The following is a 27985-nucleotide window of genomic DNA, read 5'->3' on the forward strand; positions in this document are numbered from 1 at the left end:
AGTAGAGGAAACATGGACATTTGCATGCTTTTGTAGTCCACCATCCTCTCGGTGTTCCACTCAGAGTTCTGGAAATCTAGGTCTAATCTCAAGGTAGGTACAGTACTGGCTATTCCCAAAATGCAAAGATCATGAGTGTTAATCATGTGAGAGTTTGTTTATTTCTGAGAATTAACATGTAAAAAAATTACACCACATCAGATTAGTCCTCAGTCTTATCTACATAATCAGACACTGTGATGCTCGTCGTTCCACATGATGCACAAAGCAGACACGGCTCTTTAAGAAACTGTTTATTGTTGAACACAGCAGGTAAATGAGAAAACGTCTTATCCATAATTACAATCAGAGACGACAACAATGCCATTGATTATGACGACCCAGATAATAAGAATAATCATTCAACCATAACACCCATTACCACTGATATGGCCATTTATATGGCGGTTTAAACCTTTGTCTCGCCATTGAAAATTGTTCTGGTCAACTACAGAGCACTGCAACCAGTCAGTGACAGTGTCCAGACAAACAGATCATATGACAACCACACGGCAACAGGAGTACAATCAGACACAGCTGCTGCTACAACAGCCATACAGTAAGTGACGCGGGTTGACACCAGTTCGTCAACATAAAGCATTGACAAATAGGTTTACTTAACAGTACAGAGAGAATCAAATCAACAAAGGTTTGTGTGAGTAGAACCACGTTTCCCCTCAGACTGTCAACCAATGGAGCAGTACAGGCAGCAGCACTAGCTCAGTGAGAAGCTCATTCTGCAACAGTCAGTCCAGATAGCATCCCAGGTAGGCTACAGAGAGAAGGTGTTGGTACAGTCCAGGTATTGCGTTTCATATGAATCTGTTCCCAGATCACAGAGATTTGGCACAACAGAAACGAGAAGGTCTGTGAAGGTACTGACAAGCCAGCGGATGCTGAATCCTCAACAAAATAGTCTAGTCCAACGAGAGCACAGATGGCCTGACTGACTAGAATATTAAAGGAATTTACACAATCTAAAGTCAATGTCCAATCACAATGTGACCTAGGATTCCAGGACCATTGTCCCAGCAAATCAGAGGGTCTGTACGAGCACAGGGAAGAGCAGAGACAGGTGTTCGGCTCCTCTGATTGGTAGCTTGTGTGTGGTGTAGAAGTGGATGACCTCTGGGATGGTGTTGAATGGCAGGCTGTTCTGCCCCAGGACGTACTTCCCATCCTTACACTGGCTGAACTTTATGTGCATGAAACCTTGGCAGCTCCTGAGAGAGAAGGCCGAAAGGCAGAGTCATGGACCACATGATGACACACTGGAAGTGACATATACAGCCTACTTATTTCTGGCATTTTACGAGGTATTTCTTACCCAGATTTAACAACATATCATAATGTTGGACTAGTAAGAAGAGAGGGAATGGGGGAATTATACAGTATAAATTAGTAATGGCTTGTGAGAGACAAGACAAAGATGATGAGAGAGAGAGCGACGGAGAGGAAGCAAGCAATACAGAACTAGCAGTAGAGCAGCGCTGCACCTCCCCTTTAAGAGCTAGCTGCCATCATGATGTATGTCTAATTATAGAAGCAGAGGGAAAGACAATTGGCCCTAATTGGTCATCATTAGTTTGCAAAATCAACAATGGAAGACTAGGGAAATCTGTTGTTCTACACAATGCAATAACAACAAACAGAACCAGCATCACTACATTGCTAATTAGCTATGGCTTGTTTTTTGTGTTCTTTGGAGCACATCACCCATCAGGATTGAAAGGTACACTACATGACCCAAAATAAGTGGACACCTGTTTGTTGAACATCTCATTCCAAAATCATGTGCATTAATATTGAGTTGGTCCCCCATTTGCTGCCATAGCAGCCTCCACTCTTCTGGGAAGGCTTTCAACTAGTTGTTGGAACATTGTTGCAGGAACTTGCTTCCATTCAGCCACAAGAGCATTAGTGAAGAAGGGCACTGATGTTGGGCGATGAGGCCTGGCTCGTGTTCCAACTCATCCCAAAGGTGTTTGATGGGGTTGAGGTCAGGGCTCTGTGCAGGCCAGTCAAGTTCTTCCACACCAATCTCGACAAACCATTTCCGTATGGACCTCACTTTGTGCACGGGGGCATTGTCATGCTGAAACAGGAAAAGGCCTTCCCCAAACTGTTGCCACAAAGGTGGAAGCACAGAATCGTCTAGAATGTCATTGTATAATGTAGCATTAAGATTTCCCTTCACTGGAACTAAGGGGCGTAACCCGAACCATGAAAAACAACCCCAGACCATTATTCCTCCTCCACCAACCTTTACAGTTGGCCCTTATGCATTCGTGCAGGTAGCGTCCTCCTAGCATCCGCCAAACCCAGATGTGTCCGTTGGACTGCCAGATAGTGAAGCGTGATTCATTACTCCAGAGAACGTGTTTCCCCTGCTCCAGAGTCCAATGGCGCCAAGCTTTACACCACTCCAGCCGACGCTTGGCATTGCACATGGTGATCTTAGACTTGTGTGCAGCTGCTCGGCCCTGGAAACCTATTTCATGAAGCTCCCAGCAAACAGTTCTTGTGCTGACATTTCTTCCAGAGTCAGTTTGGAACTCGGTGGTGTTGCTACCAAGAACAGACTATTTTTACGCACTACAGCACTCAGTGGTCCCATTCTGTGAGCTTGTGTGGCCTATCACTTCGCGGCTGAGCCGCTCCTAGACGTTTCCACTTCACAATAACAGCACTTCAGTTCCCCCGGGGCAGCTCTAGCAGGGCAGAAATTTGACGTACTGACTTGTTGGAAAGGTGGCATCCTATGACAGTGCTACGTTGAAAGTCACTGAGCACTTCAGTAAGGCCATTCTACTGCCAATTTCTGTCTATGGAGATTGCATGGCTTTGTGAACCTGTCAGCAACGGGTGTGGCCGAAATAGCCAAATCCACTCATTTGAAGGGGTGTCCACACACTTTATTATATATAGTCTGTGTTTCAAATTAAATCACAGATCCCTGACAAGCTGTTAGAGAAAAATCCCTCTTGAAGAGACATGATTTGTCTTTGTATTTGCCTCATCCATATTGGTGTGATGCTGGGCTGTGTGTCAGTCTGTTTCCATGCCGACTCACTCTACTGGTTCTCTATCGCTTTGATTCCATCTCCAACTACCTCTGGCATGTCTCCCTCACAACAATTTAGAGACACAAAGCACCCGCCAGTCTAAAGATCAACCCACTGCTTCTTTCAGACCCCTGGACCTCCTATTGTGAGACGAGGGCCACATACTGTAGCTTTGTCGTTTCACATGTCAGCCTGTCTATTTGAGCTGTTAACATCGGCGGGTGTGTGTTTGTGTGTGTTTGAGTGACATTGTATCCGTGTGATGTCTGTGAGGCTGAAAATGAGAACCTCTAATGTGGTGTGCGTGCGTGCACTCAGGCGTGCCTGTGTGTGGCCCACAGAAGGTGATTCATATTCATTAGTGATTGGAAAGCGGCTGATGTGAGAGCTGCAGTGTGCTGTATCTGCCTGATTACCACTCAGAGAGAGAAGTGCTGGGGGAAGAGAGGGGGAATGAGAGTGAGGGAGGGAGAAAAAAGGGGGAGAGTGATGGAGAAGGGGATTTAAGGATCAAGCTAGTAATTAGAGAGAAGAGATTTGGCCATATAAGCACTATTATGCGGCGTGAAGGACTATTGAGAAGAAAATCAGTGTGCCAATGATCTTCAATGGGTTGAGGGAGGAGAGAGAAAACAGAGGAGGTTAAGAGAGACAGATGGGGGCCTACATACAGTGAGATATAAGCTCAGTAGGGAAGGTGGCTGCAAGTATGCAGTACACAGTATACTTGCCGTTATTTAACTACACAAGTCAGTTAAGAACAAATTCCTATTTTACAATGACGGCCTACCCCTGCCAAACCTTCCCCTAACCCGGACGACGCTCCCGATCGTGGCCGGTTGTGATACAGCCCGGGATCGAACCAGGGTCTGTAGTGACGCCTCTAGACCACTGCGCCACTCAGGAGACAATCAAGTCAGAGTAGTTAAATCGGAGGATGATTCAATAAATATTCTAACCTACTGTACTTATTGGACTGTTTGACTCATACCAAACTGTATTTAAGTGCACAATGATTTGATGTTGCTGTTCAGATGTAAATGGTGTGAATATGTTGAGCTTTATACCGTAGTGAGAGAGAGTAGTCGTTGAGGCTGGTCTGGCTGTTCCTCACCAGGTAGCTACACTCCTTACACAGGGTCAACAGAGACTCTGCCTCTGACCGCGACAGTGCCCCGTGGTACCACCTGACAGATACACAACATGAACGGAGGGAGGGAAAAAGACATGGGGCCTCATTTATCAAAAGGTTGATATTTATCCAATTTGAAATTGACAGGAAAGTGTGCGTATCTCCATGCAAATCTCAGACCATGCGTACGCACAACTTCGGGTTAAAGAATTGTATTACAAGCAAACAGTTATTTTGGGGGAAATGGAGGTGTTTGAGGCACAGAATTGGATGTTTATTGAAGGCTAACAAAAGCACTAAAACGTAGGCTAATTAGATAACAGATGCGTTTGCCGTCGGTAAGGAGTTCGCAGAGCAGCATGCAGCCTAATATGTTTCTATGAGTCTTATAATATGGTCTGAAATCATAATCATATTTACTGACATAACTGGTTAATTCCACGCTACACAAAAAAATATTAGGCTACTACTTATTCATCGCTCATTCAATAGCCAAGGAGCACAACATCATAGCCCACTTAATCTCAGAGCCTATACCAAGACAGGAAATAGAAACAGTCAATTGACACACAAAACACTGAACAACAATTTGTATTTTGCATAGTGTGGTTTATAGTACTTACTTTTACTTTTTTTTAAATAAAATACGCAGCAAGTGTTGGTATTCGCTATAAGCGACACACATTTTTTTTTTGAAAAAGTAACAGCAAAAGATGAAAACATTAGCCCACACCTCTACAGAAATGTGTTCCAATTTACCATTGTGCTTTCCTTTAGAAACAGACATGGCCCAGTTGCAATATTTCCAAATCATACAGCAAATGAGAGTGTTTACGTTACCATAAAGGTGAATGGAGGACGTTTTCCAGGCAGGGGTGTATACAATATGGCTCTGATTTATCCATTTGAATAAATGTGGATATGTTGCGTATGACCGTTTAATACATTCCAATAAGTTGTGATGCGCGCAAATCCTAGAATCCCCAGCTACGCCAAAATTGAGTAAGAAATGTACACATGGTTGATAAATTAGGCACCTGGAGTACTGTGCAATGTCAAATATTAGTGGTAAATTAAGGGATTTTCTTTTGTGACTTACAGTACACAGATGTGAAAATAAAGTGACGTGCAAATATTTGATTGCCACTATAGTTGAAATGTGTTTCTGTAGGTGCAAATGTGTCATATAGTGTGTTATAACCATGTTTCTTCTCACTTTAAACAAGCATGGTCTCCTTTAGTCACTGTTTACTAACTCTGGCAGATGGCACAGGGGTCGGACTGAGACCAGACCACACTCACTCAAACATGAGTAGGGCTCTCCAGTGGATCCTATAACAACCCTTAAAAGACCACCTGGGAGAGTAATGTACTACCCTCTCACTTCATGTACCATGGCCTAGTGTACAAATATATGATTGATTAGTAGAGTTTGTTCATTCATTTATTGTATATCGAAACATAGTTTATTCTAATGATATACATGTATAAAACAAAACCACCTTTATATTCTACTGTGATGCTTTCAGTATTACTGTGTAGATGAAGCAATAACACCCAACCCAAACAAGAGATATCAAAGTAAACAATAAAATGTCATTACAAAGGAAAAGAGTACAATACGTACACTTGTTTCTCCAGGGGCAGGGTGGGGTCTACTCTCTCCCCCATCATGTTGTGAGGGTCAGAGCAGGGCATCCGGAACTTCATGCTCCCTCCTGCCAGGGGACTGGACCTGGGTGGACGCAGGCGCTCGGTGGGGGACGAGGACCGTTCCCACTCAGCACCATCAAACTGCACTGAAAAAAAGAAAGTGAGTCAGACAGAGTATCTCATTAAAAAGGGAAACCTCAAGCCAGGCCTGGGAAAACAGTGTAGATACTGTTGTTGGTGCAGATGGAAAAAGGGTTGGGCATGCCATAGCACAGAGAACAGACTGTTTCTGCTGAAGGGGTACACAGTGGAGAGGAGAGCTGGTAGCACAGATCTGACTGGGTGCAACATCATCATCCATTGGTTGGCTGGGACTAGGAGCTGCTCCAGGGGATATCTGCAGGGTGACCTAATGAAAGGAGGCATGAGAGGACCACATAGCACAGGGGGCTTCTGGGTTGTGGCGGAAGCGGACCCTGAGGGGCTGCAGTGCGATGTAGAGGGAGAGTCAGTGCTGTGTGGCAACAGGCAAAATACCATCATGACCCAATGTTATGAGACCCATTGCTGTGTGCTACCACCAGTATCTGGCTTACTAGACCTATTATGGTGTGTTACAAAAGGGGCCTTTAATAGCCACTTGTTGCCAAACCTATTGTTGGGTTGTTAGGTTGTGACCCATTGATGTACAGTACCAGTCAAGGGTTTTTCTTTAATTTGGCTATTTCTACATTGTAGAATAATAGTGAAGGCATCAATACTATGAACACATACGGAATCATGTAGTAACCAAAAGTGTTAAACAAATGTAAATATTTCAGATTCTTCAAAGTAGCCACCCTTTGCCTTGATGACAGCTTTGCACACTCTTGGCATTCTCTCAACCAGCTTCACCTGGAATGTTTTTCCAACAGTCTTGAAGGAGTTTCCACATATGGCTGCTTTTCCTTCACTGCGGTCCAACTCATCATAAACCATCTCAAATCGCTGCAGAATGCTGTGGTAGCCATGCTGCTTAAGTGTGCCTTGAATTCTAAATAAATCACTCAAGTGTCACCAGCAACACACCCCCACATCATCACACCTCCTCCATGCTGCATTCTGAGGTGCAGTTAACTCTAATGAATGAATCCTCTGCAGCAGAGGTAACTCTGGGTCTTCCTTTCCTGCTGCGGTCCTCATGAGAGCCAGTTTCATCATAGTTTTTGGGACTGCACTTGAAAAGTTTTCCGCATTGACTGACCTTCATGTCTTAAAGTAATGATGGACAGTTGTTTCTCTTTGCTTGTTTGAGCTGTTCTTGCCATAACATTGACGTGGCCCATCTTCTGTATACCACCCCTACCTTGTCACAACACAACTGATTAGCACAAACGCATTAAGAAGAGCCAAGCTGTCATCAAGGCAATGGGAGGCTACTTTGAAGAATTTGTTTAACACTTTATTGGTTACTACATGATTTCATGTGTGTTATTTCACAGTTGACATCGTCACTATTATTATACAATGTAGAACAATAGTAAAAACAAAGAAAAACCCTGGAATGAGTAGGTGTGTCCAAACTTTTGACTGGTACTGTATGTTAACATCATACAAAAAGCAGGCAGGGCAGATGCAGGACACTGGGGGTTCAGGCTGGTGGGTCAGGGAACAGGTTGGGGAGTGAGAAGGTGTTGTCCTATCAGGAGCTCCTCCTCCATCTGCTGCCTCACTGGAGGGGGGCAGGGTAGCTCAGGCAGCTCTGACATCTCTACAGGGAGCCAGGTGCAGAGGAGAGACAGATAAAAAAAAAAAAAGAATCGATGGATAGGAGGGGAAGTAGAATGAATACGGAGATGGATGAAATATGGAGGAGAGGTAAGAAGTCTGACAGGAGAAAGAGTGAAGGTAGCCAAGTAGATGCTGTGTGTCAGATTGATAATGATGTGGACTGTGTGTCTAGGATGGTGAGGACAGGGCACACAAATGAGGCAGGAGCGGAACAAAATAGCTCATTACAATCCGTGGCCAGTAACCACGTAACCCATTACTGCAGTCTCAATGGCGCACGCACACAGAATCCGCCACAGCTGTGCTACACACCACACAGTGAATTACTAAACAAATGAAGGGGGGCTGACATCTTGATGATCGGACAAAATCAAAGACCCCCTGGGTGTGTGACATAAAAGGGCAGCTGAACAGGGCATTAGGAGAGACCCCAGTGATGCTGTACATACATCCCTCACTCTCATCCCTCCCTCTCTCTCACTCACTAGATCATTATTGAGCAGGGAAAACACACTCCGCCACTTTCTCTGGCTCTCTGTGAACTATTGGCGCATGATGCAGGACAATGGCCCCATCTGGAGAGCCCTCCCAGCCCTGCAGAAGCCATCATTAAAGTGTGACCAGCTCAGAGAGAACAACAGTGAGGGAGGACTAGAATGAAAGGAATGAGGGAATGAACTCAGTGAAGAGAATCATACATTGTTTTGAAAAGGGATTGCAGTTAGAGTTAAGCTTTGCTTGTCACAGTTAAATGAGAACATTTCAAAACAGAATTCCTGCCCTGTTTAGGGGGAGTTCCAGAGTGTATGCAATACCAAGGACATAGAGTACACCATGTAATTAGAAACCAGTTGCACTCACAGTACGAGTGGGTGTGCATTCTGTTCAAATTCTATGATTCCACAGTTGCTGCTATTTGTAGCACACAAGTGTCCAGTATAAATGTCTGGAGGCTATTTGGGGCATCCGTGTTCCAGTGCGACATCCTGCCTGCAGTGTAACATTTACCCTAAATGGCCCCTTTATAATCCCCTCATGACATCACCTTTACCTCCTCCTACACATGTCAGCACTCATCACTGTGACAAAGGGCAGGACGTGACCTTCTGCTGGCCGGGTGCACACAGAGCTGTCACTCAAACAGAGGGAACATCTGGGCTCCATTTACTACTAATGGGAAGCTGTGGATCTATCACACAGGTTGGAGGCCATTTGCCCGAAGGTCTTTCTTGTGATATATTTACATTCTGACAACATCATGTTCAGAGAGAGAGAGAGAGTGAGGGGAGAGAACTAGCAGGCAGATTGACATTTCAGAACAGAATATTCAATAATATATTTGAAAACCTGTACAAACCACTCAGCAGACACAAAAGACAACCTCACACTGAAGTGGGTCCACTGGTTGAACCAAGAAAAAGGCATTTCAGTATAAAACAAGTTTTCAATCAATTTTACTCTTTCAGTATGGAAGACATGGCACTACAACCTCAGAGCTCATAATCTGAGTAAATATAAAAAGCCATTTTATTTTTTATCAAACGAACTAATCCTGGAATCAAGTGACAGGAGCATTGGATAAATCCTGCTGTATTTCATCATTAAAACACAAGTATTAAGACATCTGCTTTGTAACAAGCCCAGCTCCCCATGTTCTCTCTGCCAACAAAAGGCTTTCTGCCAGGCGCAACTTCTTCCTACTAATGACAGATAATTAACACCCCTAGCCATGAATAAACACTAAGGCATATAAAATAGGAATATGACATGGCATTTGAAATCCATTTTCATGGACAGAACTGCCATTTTCTTATTCAGCTCAAACCAATGGCTTTCTACTAGTCCTCCCTTTCGGATTTCTCTTCTTGGCCTCAATTTTTCTGGGACTGTATATTCTGTTGGTTCCTGCGCACACACACCTCCCTCTCTCCCCCACTAAGTGGTGCATTATCTATCCATTCACTACTTCTCTCCCCCCTCCCCATCTCACTCTGCCTCCCATCCAACTCACTTGAGGGAACGAGTCTGGATGGTGAAGGATGTCTTTTCATTAACATCAGTAAAGCTTCACATGGAGCGAGAGAGCGCGAGGGTTGGAAGAATGTCTACACGACACATCCTGTAAATTGATGGAGAAGCCAGTTGGGAACCCCAGGGCCAGCTTAGAGTGAGCTAACAGACCAGGGACACGCCGGCCAAGGTGACGGAAATCTCATGATTGCTGCGTCGCACGCACACATGCACACAAATGTGTCTTTGTAGACGCCAGTCTACAGTACATTCACACCTGGAAAACCAATCCAACATTCCGTATCTGCAAAATATTGTGTGAGAGACCTTTAAGGCCTGCTACTTGTGGAGGGAAACCAGATATCAGAGATCAGATACTAAAAGCACATACTGTACATCAAATATGCTGTGTACCGAACACCATTCATCTACTCATTAGACAGGGCATTCTGTGTGGAGTAATGAGTGTCCATTAAATTAGCTCACTAATTGGTGTTGCATGGCTGCAGGGCTATCTATGCAACCCTCACTGTTGAATGTTAAAACATTCACAGGAATTAATGATGGTTGTAATAGGGGGGAGCTAGGTGCTAGTGACAGGTTTGTAGTGTTCTAATTAAAACCTACTGGACTGAGGCATGTCTGTCTGCCAGCAGCAGGCTCGCTCACACTGCTGGTGTCACGTAATTGACTACCAACTCACACCCAGACACTGATCTCCACCTGAATACTGTACATCCGACTCTAAAAGAGGATATGCACAGCATTTTACTTCCTGATTATCATAATTGTGCATGTAATATGGAACTATCCAAAAAGCCACCTCTAAATGTGCTTTTCCTTTATTAATGAGCATCCTGCTCTCACTCCTGACCAATGTTCCCTTTAAGCTGCGCTTGTTCGCAGGAGTGCAGCTCCCCAGGACTGCCATGCAGAAGAAATATCAGCACGCACAGAGAAACACTAGAGTGAACTTAACTAAGGGGAAAAACTGTAGAAAGTTAACACTATCAACATTTCCCTTTACTGTGGGAATTGATCGAATCAATGCAATATTATACACTTTCAATGCAACATACCAAAACATACCTAACTATGCAAGACTAAGTATGCAGAAATAACTATGAAAAATATGTTGTTGTAGGCAGAACAGTGCAGCATAACCAATCAATCAGAGCTGCAGTAGACCTTTATGCAAATAGACCATTGCTATATATGGATCTGTGCTATTCACTTTAAACTGGACCGTGTTTACAGTACGAGTAGATGCGCTTGTTTTGAGATCCAAGCAAGAGCTGAATGTAGCCAAGTGTGCACGTGTTCATAATAGCCCACTTATAGATCAGTTGTAGTCAGCAATGGGAGAGTGATTGCTTCCTATAAGAGCACAAAACGTGTACATTTCTTTCTTTCAAAAGTGAGTCGGATAAACAGCTTTTTTTGTCTTAAAGGGGCAGTGTTGTATTTTGAGAGAGGCTTGAATAAGCTAAGTACCCAATAGGCAGAGGGTAGCAATGTATCTAATTCTCTGTAATAATGTTATGGGAATAATAATGCATTTTAATTTAGTATAAAATGCTTCTTGCATCAAAACAACAACATTTTCAGTCACCTTGTTTGAAGGACAAGTGGATAAACAAGTTAATGTCAAGCCCTGCATGTTCTTTTCAAAAGTCTCATGGAATGTAGGGCTACATTGAACAACACATTGGCTGCTATTGTAGGCTGAATGATAGAACATCCATTTCCATGTTAAAATGTAATGGGATGCATTTTCTCCATTGTTTTTGATGGTAGGCCACTCTGGTAGGCCTACATTATTAGACCTGAAATTTGCTCAGTGCCGAAAAAAATGTAAGGGAATATTTCTCCTGACTGTGGTAACTGTTGATAATCAGTGCGTGTGGTGATGAGGTGAGAGCTGAGGCACTGCTGGCAGATCATAGGTTATCAGGCGTTGTGTCACCTCGGCAGGGAGGGAGGACTGCAGGGACAGTCCTGTCACCGCTGTGGGAGGAGAGGCCGCAGTGAAGGCGAAGGTGTCAGCGCCACGCGTGACTGATTGCTCCCTGTCACAATGGCCTCGACCCTCACCCCCTCCCTGCTCCTCCACAGCCAATGTCATTCATCATCTTCTGTCCCCTGCCCTCTGAGTCGCTGGTTTCCACAAACATCCGCACTGAGCTCGCATCAAATCTGCCATAACCTTGGACGTCCCCCCTCTCTCGCTCTACAGCTCTTCAACTAACGCTCAGTGCTGCCATACCAACCCTGCCTAGTAATGCCCGGCCATCTGACTGGGAATATGGATTAAAAGTGAGAATGGAACATACTGTAGTGTTTCTGTTTTCCCCTCCAACCAATCTGTTCACACAGGCCGGGGTGCTGGCAGCTAACTGACTGCAGGTAGAAAAACAGGTGCCAGGAAATCATGAGTGAAAGTTTCTCCCCCCATCTGGTACCATTTCTTATTGGTGTTGTAATAGATCCTGTCCAAGAGATCTGGGTTTTATCCCTTAAATTTTCTGAGAGGGTCGCTCACCCGATGGAAGTAATCCTCTCAGTCAACGCTACGGTGTCCATTTAATGCCTGCGAAGTAATGTGATTTGAACATGTTCTGTGTCTTTGTGTCGGTGTCGTGTGTTGCTGTAGCAGTTCTGCTGACCACCTGCTTATTAGAACTGGATCAGTCATGCACACGCGAGCATGTAATTAACTGAGAAGAGGGGGAGGAAGGGAGAGCGAATGCATGAAAAAGAGGAGTGAAAGCAAGCGTGTTGATTTATTATCCTGTCACTTTGACCTGCTGACTGAAATGCAGCTCAATTAAGTAGGCTTGCCCTGCCGTATCGTAACTGATCTACTGCCCACCGTCCAGTCTGTCAATCACACACACCAGAAATTGAGACAGGGCCTCACAATATTTAAAAAAACTTGTATTGTTTATGATGTACACTGAGCATTCCACAGGGATCCTGCCCCTTGTTGACTCCAATGCTTCCCGTCTTTGTGTCAAGTTGGCTGGATGTCCTTTTGGTGGTGGGCCAGTCTTGATACACACAGGAAACTGTTGAGTGTGAAAAAACCCAGCAACAATGCAGTTCTTGACACTTACTAACACAACTACTACCATACCCCACTCAAAGGCACTTAATGGTAAGTATTTTGTCTTGCCCATTCACCATCTGAATGGCACACATACAATTCTTCTTTAAAAACTAGTCGATTTCCGCGGCCCAGTGAAATCTAATTAGCATTAAAAAAATCCCCATAGAAATCTGTCAGTTTAATCTAGAGATATGAGCCATTTTTTGGCATCGGATGCATCTCAATCCATCACATCCGCTGATGTCGCACTTCCGCATCTGCGGTGAAAGGTGACAGATATAGAGCAGTGTTTGTCAGATCATGAGACATCTCGAAAATCAGTCTTCTCACAAAATCGTCTATAGCGTCCAAATGGTTTGGCCTACAAGGTAGGACTCCCTCTATGGAAAGATGAGATTCACGAAAACGATGGTGTTCTCTGTGACAACCACAATCACCTTGACTCGCTTGAAGTCGGTACAGCCAATCTGCAAACTGTGTGTAGCATCCGAACAGTTTGGCTACACTCATTTTGCTCTAGGATGCCCACAGGCCTCATCTAAAAAGGTCCCCCTGTAACAGTTTTTTTTAATGAAGTGTAGTGCATTCAGAAATTATTCAGACGCTTTCCCCACTTCGTGATGTTACAGCCATATTCTTAAAATGTATTAAATGTTTTTTCCCCCTCAATCTACACACAATACCCCATAATGACAATGCAAAAAACTGGTTTAGAAATGTTAGCAAATGTATTGCCTTATTTATTTACGTAAGTATTCAGACCCTTTGCTATTGAGCTCAGGTGCATCCTGTTTCCATTAATCATCCTTGAGATGTTTCTACAACTTCGAGTCCACCTGTGGCATATTCAATTGATTGGACATGATTTGGAAAGGCACACACCTGTCTATATAAGGTCCCTCAGTTGACAGTGAATGTCAGAGCAAAAACCAAGCCTGAGGTCGAAGGAATTGTCCATAGAGCTCTGAGACAGGATTGTGTCAAGGAAGCATTGAAGGTCCCCAAGAACACAGTGGTCTCCATCATTCTTGAAATGGAAGATATTTGGAACCACCAAGACTCATCCGAGAACTGACCGCCAGGCCAAAACGGAGCAATTGTGGAAGAAGGGCCTTGGTCAAGGACATGACCAAGAGCCCGATTGTCACTCTGAAAGAGCTCCAAAGTTCTCCTATGGAGATGGGAGAACCTTCCAGAAGGACAACCATCTCTGCAGCCCTCCACCAATCAGGCCTTTATGGTAGAATTGCCAGACGGAAGCTCCCCAGTAAAAGGCACGACAACCTTTTAGTTTGCAAAAAAGCACCTAAAGGACAAGATTCTCTGGTCTGATGAAACCAAGACTGAACTCTTTGGCCTGAATGCCAAACGTCACATCTCGGGGAAACCTGGCACCATTCATATGGTGAAGCATGATGGTGACAGCATCATGCTGCGGGGATGTTTTTCAGCGTCAGGGACTGGGAGACTAGTCTGGATCAAAAGATTAACTCAGCAAAGTACAGAGAGATCCTTGATGAAAATCTGCTCCAGAGCGCTCAGGACCTGACTGACCAGCGAGACAACGACCCGAAGCACACAATGCAGGAATGCCAAGACAATGCAGGAATGCCAAGACAATGCAGGAATGGCTTCAGGACAAATCTCTGAATGTCCTTGAGTGGCCACAGTCAGACTTGAACCCAATCGAACATCTTTGGAGAAACCTGGAAATAGCTGTGCAGCGACGTTCCCCTTCTAACCTGACAGAGCTTGAGAGAATGGGAGAGAAGAATGGGAGAAACTCCCAAAATACAGGTGTGCCAAACTTGTAGCGTCATACCAAAGAAGAATCGAGGCTGTAATTGCATCCAAAGGTGCTTCAACGAAGTACTGAGTAAAGGGTCTGAATACTATTTTTTCAAATTTATATAAAAAATAACTGTCTAAAACCCTGTTTTTGCTTTGTCATTGTGGAGTTATATACATGTAAAAAAATAAGTGTATATATATATATATATATATATATTATATATATATATAAAATATCACATTTACATATACACATATGTGTGTGTGTTTCATGATCCTTCTTATATCTCTCAGATATAGGACATATGTTTACATATCTTGCATTACTCGTCTTATATGTACAGTGGGGCAAAAAAGTATTTAGTGAGCCACCAATTGTGCAGGTTCACCCACTTAAAGATGAGAGGCCATGTAATTTATCATAGGTACACTTCAACTATGAAAAAATCCAGAAAATCACATTGTAGGATTTTTAATGAATTTATTTGCAAATTATGGTGGAAGATAAGTATTTGGTCAATAACAAATGTTTATCTCAATACTTTGTTATATACCCTTTGTTGGCAATGACAGAGGTCAAACGTTTTCTGTAAGTCTTCAAAGTTTCACACTGTTGCTGGTATTTTGGCCCATTCCTCCATGCAGATCTCCTCTAGAGCAGTGATGTTTTGGGGCTTTTGCTGGGCAACACGGACCTTTAACTCCCTCCAAAGATTTTCTATGGGGTTGAGATCTGGACCTTGAAATGCTTCTTACAAAGCCACTCTTTCGTTGCCCGGGCGGTGTGTTTGGGATCATTGTCATGCTGAAAGACCCAGCTACGTTTCATCTTCAATGCCCTTGCTGATGGAAGGAGGTTTTGAGTCAAAATCTCACGATACATGGTCTCATTCATTCTTTCCTTTACACGGATCAGTCGTCCTGGTCCCTTTGCAGAAAAACAGCCCCAAAGCATGATGTTTCCACCCCCATGCTTCACAGTAGGTATGGTGTTCTTTGGATGCAACTCAACCTTCTTTGTCCTCCAAACATGACGAGTTGAGTTTTTACCAAAAAGTGATATTTTGGTTTCATCTGACCATATGACATTCTCCCAATCTTCTTCTGGATCATCCAAATGCTCTCTAGCAAACTTCAGACGGACCTGGACATGTACTGGCTTAAGCAGGGGGACACATCTGGCACTGCAGGATTGGAGTCCCTGGCGGCGTAGTGTGTTACTAATGGTAGGCTTTGTTACTTTGGTCCCAGCTCTCTGCAGGTCATTCACTAGGTCCCCTAGTGTGGTTCTGGGAATTTTGCTCACCGTTCTTGTGATCATTTTGACCCCACGGGGTGAGATCTTGCGTGGAGCCCCAGATATAGGGAGATTATCAGTGGTCTTGTAGGTCTTCCATTTCCTAATAATTGCTCCCACAGTTGATTTCTTTAAACCAAGCTGCTTACCTATTGCAGATTCAGTCTTCCCAGCCTGATGCAGGTCTATAATTTTGTTTCTGGCGTCCTTTGACAGCTCTTTGGTCTTGGCCATAGTGGAGTTTGGAGTGTGACTGTTTGAGGTTGTGGACAGGTGTCTTTTATACTGATACCAAGTTCAAACAGGTGCCATTAATACAGGTAACGAGTGGAGGACAGAGGAGCCTCTTAAAGAAGTACTGGTCTGTGAGAGGTCTGTGAGAGCCATAAATCTTGCTTGTTTGTAGGTAACCAAATACTTATTTTCCACCATAATTTGCAAATAAATACATAAAATGTGATACAATGTGATTTTCTGAAATTTTTTCTCATTTCGTCTGCAGTTGTTGAAGTGTACTTATTATGAAAATTACAGGCCTCATCTTTTTAAGTGGGAGAACTTGCATAATTGGTGGCTGACTAAATACTTTTTTGCCCCACTGTACACTTCATAACAAACTTCCTTTGGATTTTTTTATGTTTTTTTAATGAATATGTTATTCAATGCATTTGTATGGGCTAATAGCAGGAAGGCCAATATATATCATTTTTTTTAAATAAGTATATTTTTTGATTCTTCAAGGAGTCTTAAAACTACAAATCAAATAGCTAAATTATCCTTGGTATGATCTTCTTAAAACAATTCCATATAGCTTAGTAGACCCCCTCTACAGTCTAAGGGCTGTAGAACCCAGCAGCGTTGGTAGTTCAAAACACAAATGGGTGCGCCTGGCATCTACTACCATAAGGTGAATGCACCAATTTGTAAGTCGCTCTGGATAAGAGCGTCTGCTAAATGACTTAAATGTAAATGTAATACCCCTTTCAAAGGCACACATACACAATCCAAGTCTCAAATGTCTCAAGGTTTGAAAATCCTTCTTTAACCTGTCTCCTCCCCTTCATCTACACTGATTGAAATGGATTTAACAAGTGACATCAATAAGGGATCATAGCTTTCACCTGAAATCACCTGGTCAGTCTATATCATGGATAACGCAGGTGTTCTTAATGTTTTTATACTCAGCTTAAGTGTCGGATACAGATAGCAAATTCATTAACACACACAACAAAGTCACCCTTATCATCCAGTCTCGTGTTCAATTGGCAAGTAGTCATGAATGTGATCATTCAATGTGTGTGTGTGTGTGCAATGGACAGAGTGTGGAAGTGGTCATTCAATGTGTGTGTGTGTGCAATGGACAGAGTGTGGAAGTGGTCATTCAATGTGTGTGTGTGTGCAATGGACAGAGTGTGGAAGTAGTCATTCAATGTGTGTGTGTGTGCAATGGACAGAGTGTGGAAGTGGTCATTCAATGTGTGTGTGTGTGCAATGGACAGAGTGTGGAAGTGGTCATTCAATGTGTGTGTGTGTGCAATGGACAGAGTGTGGAAGTGGTCATTCAATGTGTGTGTGTGTGTGCAATGGACAGAGTGTGGAAGTGGTCATTCAATGTGTGTGTGTGTGCAATGGACAGAGTGTGGAAGTGGTCATTCAATGTGTGTGTGTGTGCAATGGACAGAGTGTGGAAGTGGACATTCAATGTGTGTGTGTGTGCAATGGACAGTGTGGAAGTGGTCATTCAATGTGTGTGTGTGTGTGCAATGGACAGAGTGTGGAAGTGGTCATTCAATGTGTGTGTGTGTGTGCAATGGACAGAGTGTGGAAGTGGTCATTCAATGTGTGTGTGTGTGCAATGGACAGAGTGTGGAAGTGGACATTCAATGTGTGTGTGTGTGCAATGGACAGAGTGTGGAAGTGGTCATTCAATGTGTGTGTGTGTGTGTGTGCAATGGACAGAGTGTGGAAGTGGTCATTCAAGGTGTGTGTTTGTGCAATGGACAGAGTGTGGAAGTGGTCATTCAAGGTGTGTGTTTGTGCAATGGACAGAGTGTGGAAGTGGTCATTCAATGTGTGTGTGTGTGTGCAATGGACAGAGTGTGGAAGTGGTCATTCAAGGTGTATGTTTAGTAGCGTGAGAATAGAAAGTGAAAGATGGTGGTTGTGAGTGTTAGGGACGAGTACTCAAACAGACTTCAAAGCTAGCTTCAACCAGAGATTTTTTTTAAATGAAATTCTCTAAAATATGCTTTGTGGCATGTCCGGGGGGGGGGTACATTTTTGTCTTGAAGACAATGTCAATTTGCTTTGACTCTAGTTTTCCATTTGTACATGTTTTGGTTTTTGCCCCTCAAATACACAAGGCAAGCATCACCCAGTTCTTCTCCCTAAATTCCCTTTCCCTCACTCAATTTCATTCCAAACGCTCCCTCTACACACGCATGCCGAGTTGGCACACAAGCTCCCGTTAGGCTTACAGAAATAAATGCCTATAAAAACGGAGGAACGTTGGGCGTAAAAAAAGGTCTAACTGATAGGATACACAAGACACATTCCTTGCCAAATTACGACAGTTTTAGTCATAAATAAAACATAGACTGGTTGATTGAAGTAGGGAAATATGTGTTCTAAAAATGAGCTGCAGTTTGGGAATAATTATATCCAGTCTATTTTCTGCTTAGGCTACTTTGTGAACTGCTTTGTGAACTGCTGGTGCCATTTAGAATTGGTTAGCCTAAGCCATAACCCCCCTAAACATAGAGAGGTTCCACACTGAAAATGTGCAAAAACAGGTTAAAAGACAAAGAGCATATTTTCATCAGAATCATTATGCCTCGGCCTACTTACCAAACTGATGCCGTGCCGTAATTCATCACCATGCACAATGTGGAATCGTTCATCCATTTAAAAAAATTCCAAAGAACAGGCAGAATAAACTAAATTAAACGTCTGTAGGTCTATATCGAAAAGACGACAGATTTTGGTATGTAACCCTGAAAAAAATGGTCTTTTAAAAAGCCAAAATTAAGCCCCGTTTCAAATTATCACTCTTTGAAAAGAACAGCTCCAGACACGCAAGATGGGTGCGTATCACTTCGCACGGGCAACTTTTTTAATTTGGAAAAATATGTCATATTAAATCAGGTTTTTTTGCAATAAAATAGGTGCGTCTTTAATGTGATAAGGGCTCGGGAAATAAGTGTGTGGAAAACATGTGAGGGAAAAAAAATCCTGTGCAGGCCTTGCTCGTGTTCTAAAAATAGAACTTGAGAAAAATAATAATAATACATGTACTGAACAGTGGAACCCTAATGAGTGCAATAGTGACAGTGTGAGATAGCTACTCAGGTTGCTGAGGATGGGACTGAGGTCAGTCAGCGCTCCCAAGTGGTGCAGCATTTTAAGGCACTACATCTCTGTGCTAGAGGCATCACTACAGACCCTGGTTCGATCTAGGGCTGTATCACAACCGGCCGTGATTGGGAGTCCCATAGGGTGTCGCACAATTAGTCCAGCATCGTCTGGGTTAAGGGAGGGTTTGGCCGGGGTAGGCCGTCATTGTAAATAAGGATTTGTTCTGACTTGCCTCGTTAAATAAAGGTTAAATAAATAAAAAGATACAAATGTTTAAGTAGGTCAATACCTGCGAAGGCTTTAGAGATGTTCTCTTTTTTCCACTCCCATGGCTGGTCGTACTCGTCTGCTGGCCGCTCGTCATCCTGCGGCAACCGGCTCTCCCTGCCTTCCTCCAGGGGGTTGCTGTACCCCAGCCCCACCCCTAGCGGCCGCCCCCGCCCCCGCTCATTCTCATAGGGGGTGTCGTAGAGCTGCACCTCGCCTTGTGTCCGACCCACTCCGGGACCGTGCTGCAACTCTGTTAGAGAGAACACAAACATTTGACTAATTTCAATGAATAGTGTGCGACTATTCCATTTGTTTTTCAAAGAGAGAACACACACACATTTCAAAGTCAGACATGAAGGATTTATGAACCAGCAGTTAATAATTTAGAACACAGAAACAGAAAACAAACTGTTATTATGGTTAGAAAACACAAGATTTCTACAACAGGAGGTCAATTGCATCTGTCACAGCAAATTATATGAAAAGCCTGTTGAGCAAAAACAACATGAGTTGAATTTGAGGATGGGAAACAAATTATGTTTGCACAGCTTGCTGAAGGCTCAACGCGTCATATGGAGAGGCTTAACTAAACTCTGGGCTAGACCCGGAGCCGTGTAGCAGAAGAACAGCACTTCTCTTCACAGTTACAGCAGCAATCTAGTTGCTGCATCTCACAACAGCCAGTCTCATTTGCATTTTTATCAGAATTCTCAGCATGTAGCATGTTCTATAAAAATCTTTCCCAACACCGTCAACCTTCAGAGAGCTATGTGTGATTTTGAGCTGAGAGGCCATAGATGATTGAAATAACAAAAACACATGAAGACAGACTTCTGAAACAACTGCCATGTGGGCTGTGAAGCCCAAAGCTTCAAAAAACAGGCAATATTGGATGGAAGGAAAGTGGAAGAATCTTTTGTCTCCACCATCAGCCTATCTATGGAGGTGCAGTGATGTGAGAGGGAAAGAGTGCTGGATCTTAAATGGAAGGGTTGGCTGGTGAAAAGCAGAACAGGCTAACTTTAACCTTCAGACTAAAGACTGCTATTGGGCGCTCCTGCCGTCTCCATGGCGACAGAGGCGGCCCTGGGGACAGACCCTGAGGTGGGAGGTGGTGAGGAATGGAGGGGAGGGCTGGGTTGGTTTGATGTTAAATCACTGAGACAGAGGCAGGCTTGGTGTTGTGGCATGCTGCTGTACCTGTGCAGGGAGCATGGAATGTCAGGGAATAGAGAGGAGATGGAAGAGATTAGGGGAGGCAGATGAAAATAGGCAGGGTGGGAATGAGAAATGGATGGGAACATGAAGGGAGAGAGAATTGAGAGAACGTATCTTGAAGGGAATCAGGAATCTATTACGGTATGCAAATGTATGTCAGACCGGCGGGTGACAGAGAATAGAAACTGAGTTCTGCCTTTATTCTCCCCAACTGAACTTTCAAAAACGTGACAGAACCACATTTAAGATACCTTGGGGACGACATCTGCCAAAAACACACATCAGTTGATAATCTGTCTCTGGGGGGGTATAATAGCTGTTCTACTTGAGAATCAGAGCGATATTCAGTGTCACACCTGGCTTTCCCTCTTCCACCATGTGTTTAATGGAGCGCCCACTGACATACCACAGTAACTCAGTCCTGGGTTGACTGGCTCACTGGCTTAGGCTCCATTGTGTATTTACCAAGCTGAAAGACTAAGAGCCCCTTTGTCCTAATCCTGTGACTATGAACTGCTTCTGACTTGAATGAAGCCAGCAAAGACAACAGTCAAACACACACTGACTCTCAGATGGATTAAAAAGCTACCCAGAGTCCCGAGGGCAACTAGGGGAGAATCCCTCCACCACTCTAGTGAGAGACGCTTCACTGCATGGGTCTGACAGACAGTGGCTGAGGAAACAAGAGTTGTTACTACAGAAAGGCAACATGAGAAACGACAGATCTGAACCTAGGGATGGAGGATGAGCGTGAGGGAAAGGATGAGCGCGAGAGACATTTGTAAGGCTGTGAGTCAGACAGAGGACAATCTGACAGGGGAAAAGTCTCGCTCCTGCAGCGGAGGGTGTCGTGGCCTCGTCGGCAGATCTGTTTTACGCTAGGCTCTAGCCAACTCTCCTATCGAAGGCATGATAACCAAAGTCAGAGGAGTTGGCTAAACCACAAACAGATCCGGTAACAGGCTAGAAGACAGATATATGAACAAGAACGCCATGGAGAGAATATATTCTGTCAATTGTGATTAGCCTACCTGTCCTGTGACAAAGAAATACTTGGTTCATCCAAAAACCAAAGCCTAGTAACAGACTCACCTGTGATGACGCGTTGGGCCTCGTAAGGCTCCATGTAGCCGTTGTTCTCGCAGTGCACAGGTCCCAGATCAGACTCTGGCCGGGGGTTTGTGTGAGCATCAAATGGATCAGAATAATCTGCATCTCTTACTGCTGGGGCTGACGGAACCACCTGGGGTATAACAGACACTCATTAAGACACAATACATTACAATGTATCACTCATACACTGCATTCAGACACCTTGACTTTTTCCAAATTTTGTTACGTTACAGCCATATTCGAAAAATGTATTTAATAAATTGTTTTCCTCATCAATCTGCACACAATACCCCGGAATGACAAATCCATAATGACAAATCCTTGTTTACATACGTATTTAGACCCAGAGCAAAAACCAAGCCATGAGGTCGAAGGAATTGTCTGTAGAGCTCCGAGACAGGATTGTGTCGAGGCACAGATCTGGGAAGGTTGAAATAAAAATCTGCAGCATTTGAGGTCCACAAGAACACAGTGGCCTCCATCATTCTTAAATGGAACCACCCAGACACTTCCAAGAGATGTCCACTCAGCCAAACTGAGCAATCCGGGAAAAAAGGGAGGTGACCACGAACCCGATGGTCACTCTGACAGAGCTCCAGAGTTTTTCTGTGGAGATGGGAGAACCTTCCAGAAGGACCACCATCTCCGCAGCACTCCACCCGTCAGGCCTTTATGGTAAAGTGGCCAGACAGAAGCCAATCAGTAAAAGGCACATGACAGCCCGCTTGGAGTTTGCCAAAAGCCACCTACAGTAGAGAATCTCAGACCATGAGAAACAAGATTGTCTGGTCTGATGAAACCAAGAGTGAACTCATTGGCCTGAATTCCAAGCTTCTGGATGAAACCGGTTTTTCAGCGGCAGGGACTGGGAGACTAGTCGGGATCGAGGGAAAGATGAACGGGGCAAAGTACAGAGAGATCATTGATGATAATCTGCTCCAGAGCGCTCAGGACCTCAGACTGGGGTGAAGGTTCAACTTCCAACAGGACAACGACCCTAAGCACACAGTCAAGATAATGCAGGAAGGGCTTCGGGACAAGTCTCTGAATGTCCTTGAGAGGTCCAACCAGAGCCCGGACGTGAACCCGATCGAACATCTCTGGAGAGACCTGAAAATTGCTGTGCAGCGACGCTCCCCTTCCAACCTGACAGAGCTTGAGAGGATCTGCAGAGAAGAAATGGGAGAAACTCCCCAAATACAGGTGTGCCAAGCTTGTAGCGTCATACCCAAGAAGACTTAAGGCTGTAATCACTGCCAAAGGTGCTTCAACTAAATACTGAGTAAAGGGTCTGAATACTTATACAAATATGATATTTCAGTTTATGTACATTTGAAAAATTGTTTAAAAAAATGTATTTTGCTTTGTCATAATGTGTTGTGTGTAGATTAAATATATATTTTTTCCTTATCAATCTATTTTAGAATAAGGCTGTAACGTAACAAAATGTTTAATAACTCAAGTAGTCTGAACCCTTTTCCCAAATGCACTATACACTAAGAGCACAAACCGTCATTCTGTTACCAAACTTTTCATCTGTACTGTTCTTCAAGTAAATGTGTTTTTGTAAAAAAATTCTGCGTTAATTGTTAAAAGTAGTCCTTGTACATAGAGTTGTGGTTTGTTTACCTTTGCAATCATTGGTTTTGTTTGTCATACATTTTTAAGTGAAAAGACTGCGTTTTAACATCATTGTTACCGTGGAATTGCTCTTATCAAAAGCCCAGGATTGAAATTGCAATGTTCATGAGGGGATGGATGTTCTCACACACCAGAATTCCACACAGACATTAATGAGGGCAGCCAGAGCACCTACGCAGAGTGTCTGTATCAACTCTACCTTCCCTTAGACCTTCAATGCACTTCAGGAGCTGTGCACTTGAGGCTTTTCAAATGAGAATAAGAGATCGATTTTAATGCAGCTGTGGAATTTAATGCATTACCTTAGTGATAATGTGTGCGCTGATTTGTTAACTGAATCAATGTGCATTCCCTGCCTCTATAGGCAAATACTATCTTACTCTCTGTCTCTCTCCCTCTATGAAACTCTGAGCATCCCTGACCCTTGCAGCTGTGCCTGTGTGTTCTCCTGCCAACACATACTGTACTCATCCAGGGTGGGTCTATGTGCCTGATGGCAGCACAAGTGTGGCATACGGTACTATAGCAGCCTAAGGCCTGTATGGCTTTCCTCACCATGTGTTCACATGGGGAACTCTCTCTGCTTGCTAAACCAAACACCATTTATTATTTATGTCTGGACATAAACTCAGGGGACTGTGACACCCCACTCAACGAGCCATCCATCCCATCAATAACGCTTCCTTCCATTAGTCATCCAGGCCGGCCAATTTATGGGCCACTTCAAACATGGCATGATGTATTGAAACATTGCATACTTCTGACTCACATTACCAGTCACTTGCATATGGGCTTAATCAATAAGCAGAGAGGTATTTTTAATGGTAATGATTGTTAACGTGGAACAGGAAATGACTTACAGGCTCTTGATCTTCTAGGGAGACGGCACTCAGTAAGATCTTAGTTCGCCCCAGGTCCTGAGAGTCCATCTTGATGAGGCGATGTTTGGGAGATACAACCTTCATATCCAGGCTGGCGGACTTCAGAGGAGAACCAAAGGCAGGGTAGGAGGAGTCTGAGGACCCAGACTCGTTTCTGGCCCGGTTCTCAGAGTCCTCGTATGGGTCCTCAAAGTCTAGTTTCTTCTGAGCCCGATAGGCTTTCAGTATCTCACTCTCTGTGTAGTCTGGTTTGGGTGGCTGAGGAGGCATCCTCCTGCTCCCAAAACTCAAATAGTCTTTGAGCCACTTTGCCATTTGACCTCTGCTCCCTCGGGTACTTGATGGGTTGAAAGACAGGTTTCTGTGAAGAGAAAATGTTAGGATTCTAGTTAAACTACTTGCTTTCCTTTTAGTGACCTGATTCTAAACCTCAGACTCAATAGACAACAGACAGTGGATGGATTAACATTGTGTGTCCTGTTCTGAAGTGAAGTAAAACACTTGAACATAATGTCATCATTCATTCAAAATGTAGGACTACTAGGATAACCTGAAATCCTACAATAATCATCTCTGTTTGCACATGGACACTTCTCCCACTGGTCCAGGGGCCACTGTGCAACAGCCAGAACAAATATAAGAAAAAAACAAACCCTAGCCTCAGTGACAGCTGGACTTTAATTACTACTAATCAGTAGGAACTACTAATTACTACTAATGCTCAGAGAAACAATAAAGCAGTCTTTATAGCAGACTTTGCCTGAGAACAGCAATTAAATTGTAAACCCAGTAATAAAGTCTGATTTAATTAACAGATACTGAATCCACTAGGAACAACTGCAAGTCATGGATAAGAACAAGCAAAACAGTTTCCTGACCTGTGTCAAACTTCAAAACAGAAGGCAATCAACAAAGATAAGTAATATGTTACATCACACTTATATTTTACAACTAACATAAAAGCAACAGTACAGGTAACAGTTTAACACGCATTAAATACAATTAAACCATATCAAAGTCTTTATATGCTAAAAACATATTGGTCCAAAACATCCCATTGTAATCATGTTTTCCTTTGCTCTTGTCCTCTTTGATATGTTCATTATTTCACCATCGACTATGATGATAACATTGAAACAAGCTACAATTTAAGCACTTAAATCTGTAATTCTACTTCCACGTAAATTCTGCAACTTTTAAAATAAGCTTTTCACTAAATTCCAGTTTTTATACTGAAAGTGCATTGCGCTGAGACACACCTTCAGTCCTACCACTCAGTATGCGAGCGTTTTATTCCACTTTTCTTCATTTTGATCGTAGAAAGTAGTCCTATGTTAATAATAGCTTTTGTCCATGAACGTAAATATGGAAAGAACAATCATTTCGCTCCAGTGTGACAGCCTGCGTGCGAGGCTGGAGAATAACAGCAAAGTTCCGCTGGGAAACGACTGATCGCAAGTGAGAGCAACTACGAAAGAAACCTATAGAAATCAGGGAGAAACCACGCAATTAAAGGGGAGGGGTTCATTCCATGATTCACAATGGATTCTCTCTTTTACAGTCAGCCGATTTTTCATTGAATAACTCTGCATAGACCAGTCCCATAACATAAGAGTAATTGCTTATGGAAAATTAAGTAGGCTGCATCTAAAAAATTATATGTAGTAGCCCTACAAATTAAATGAAAATCGGGTTTAAAATACTCAGGCATTCAGATACTTGACCAAATCATTGAAATGCTTGTTCTCATTAAACAACAAAACGATTCCAAACGCATGAAAAGAGAATACAAGTTTTGTATAATTGCAATGTTTCCTCCACCCCTCTCAATTTGTCCTCATCCCAGCACTCTCTTGCTGATTTGCCTGCCTTAATAGCAAATTAGGCTATGCCATTCAAAATTATGTAAATGAGTTTGGTAAATTGGTAGGAGAGAAAAAAGAATTTCCTCTGCACAATAATTAACACTTACACCCACAAACTGTTACCAATCTGACAAACACATTTTGAGCAAGCAAATAGATGTGCGGTGCCTGCCTGCCATACCTTTCAGGAAAAGCATGGTGAAGCAAAATCAGCAAATAAACACAATCTACATAATAGTAAATATCCTTTCTGTTCAAAAGATAGCACATTTTTATATGGGGAAGTGGGCTTCATACGTCCACAGATGTCCTTTTTTGTCCGGACCACAGAGTTGTTAAGAAGCTAATTGAATTTCAACAATCCAGTGGGTGATATTGTTATCTGGGCCGGTTAAGACACCATAAATGCCTCATGACAGCCATGATCTCACTATCTCCCCGGGAGAAAGAGAGGATGATGTCATAGCTGAGCAGCAGCCTTCACTGCCATTGCCACAACTCCCCCCGCCCACCACTGCTCTCACACTCTCCAAAGTCCTTCTTCCAGGCTGGTATGCCTGGCAGGAGAGACAGTGGGGAACAAAACAGTGAAGTTTAGCAAGAAAAGAAGGAAAGACAGTACCCTCTGGCCCCTGCAAAGAGAGGAGGACACTACATCACATTTACTCATACAATGTTGTTTGAGTAAACAACATGCCGAGGTTTTCCACCAAGGACTCAAATTAAATCAAATGTAATGAAAACCCATTTGTGTGGAAATACTTTTACACAATCATTAATGAAGGCCAGTAGAGCATAGTAAATGTAATGCTTGGCAAGTGTCGCCATCTCTTGGTGATTTGAAAGAACTGCATAAAGTACAGTCTGTTTCCCTAATTCTCATGACAAACACCGGTTCAATAAACTATCTGATTAAATATGATGTGATACCTGTTGCAGGGGACTGACCTGACTGTTTGGCTGTTATGGTTTGTCTGTGCTGATCCTGGGGTTGAGTCTCTCCCGCTCCAGCTACACCAGAGATCCTAGAGACAGGCTAAAGTGATCTGCTCTCCACCATTCAGGTCTCTGTTATGGGGCAATCCACATACGCTGTGTTCACACCGGCAGCCCGATCTCTTTTTCACTAATTGGTCTTATCGACCAAAACTTTTTGTGGAAAGTACTGTACTAGGCTGGGTACATACCCCCCATGCACTCAACGTTGTCGAGATACAGTACATCGTTAGTGGAGAAACTGTGAAGCAAGCTGTAGCCTATTGTCGGTTTCTGTTTATGAGTCTTTTGTTAAAGAAGGTGAAACAATGTTGTGTTTATTTGTTGGCCTTCGCTGTAAAATATAGCACGTTGCCATGGTGCTTCGGATGCGATTGGTCAAAATACCAATTTGTGGAAAAAAAGGTCCGATTTCGACTGCCTGTGTAAACGTAGCCATTGTCTCGTCCATCCTCCTGTAAAGAACATATTTCAGGGATAATTCCGTTTGCTTTGGAGGGTTATACACAGAATGTCCAGTAGTTTCAATTATATATATATATTTAATATGTAAGTAAATTAGTGTAGGGTATTTGTAGTATTATAATTGCCATGTTCAGCTAAAATGTGATGTTCTAAAAGAAAACATTAATATCTACTATCATGTAAGCTAACCTACCCAGCTCTCTGTACAAGCCAAATTTCGTTTAAAGTGCTTTGTACCTTTTCAACTTTTAAGGCAACGCTGTTTACTTTCTTCTCCATCTCGTCCTACTGCACTACTGTACTTCCGGGCTGATCT

The 27985-nt window shown here is 43.3% G+C and overlaps 1 protein-coding gene across 6 annotated transcripts; it reads right to left on the reverse strand.

Moving 5' to 3' along the window:
* Positions 1–278: 278 nt before the first annotated feature.
* On the reverse strand, positions 279–27976 carry LOC123997062 (SH2 domain-containing adapter protein F-like). Of its 6 annotated transcripts, none has more exons than XM_046301037.1 (8): positions 27907–27976; positions 27157–27659; positions 24323–24704; positions 21801–21951; positions 19510–19740; positions 5864–6035; positions 4172–4291; positions 279–1262 (listed from the first exon to the last, which is right to left on the reverse strand). In XM_046301037.1, the coding sequence occupies exons 3-8, from the start codon at positions 24656–24658 to the stop codon at positions 1076–1078; spliced, it is 1197 nt and encodes a 398-aa protein (XP_046156993.1). In that variant the 5' UTR covers positions 24659–24704; positions 27157–27659; positions 27907–27976; the 3' UTR covers positions 279–1075. The 6 variants fall into 6 exon arrangements, 5 of the variants coding, with proteins under 5 accessions (XP_046156993.1, XP_046156995.1, XP_046156992.1 ...); XM_046301039.1 differs by having other exon boundaries at positions 27139–27659; XM_046301036.1 differs by lacking the exons at positions 27157–27659; positions 27907–27976 and adding an exon at positions 25603–25968.
* Between the last annotated feature and the right edge of the window lie 9 nt (positions 27977–27985).

Source organism: Oncorhynchus gorbuscha, linkage group LG15 (assembly GCF_021184085.1).
Source record: "Oncorhynchus gorbuscha isolate QuinsamMale2020 ecotype Even-year linkage group LG15, OgorEven_v1.0, whole genome shotgun sequence".
Lineage (NCBI taxonomy): Eukaryota > Metazoa > Chordata > Actinopteri > Salmoniformes > Salmonidae > Oncorhynchus > Oncorhynchus gorbuscha.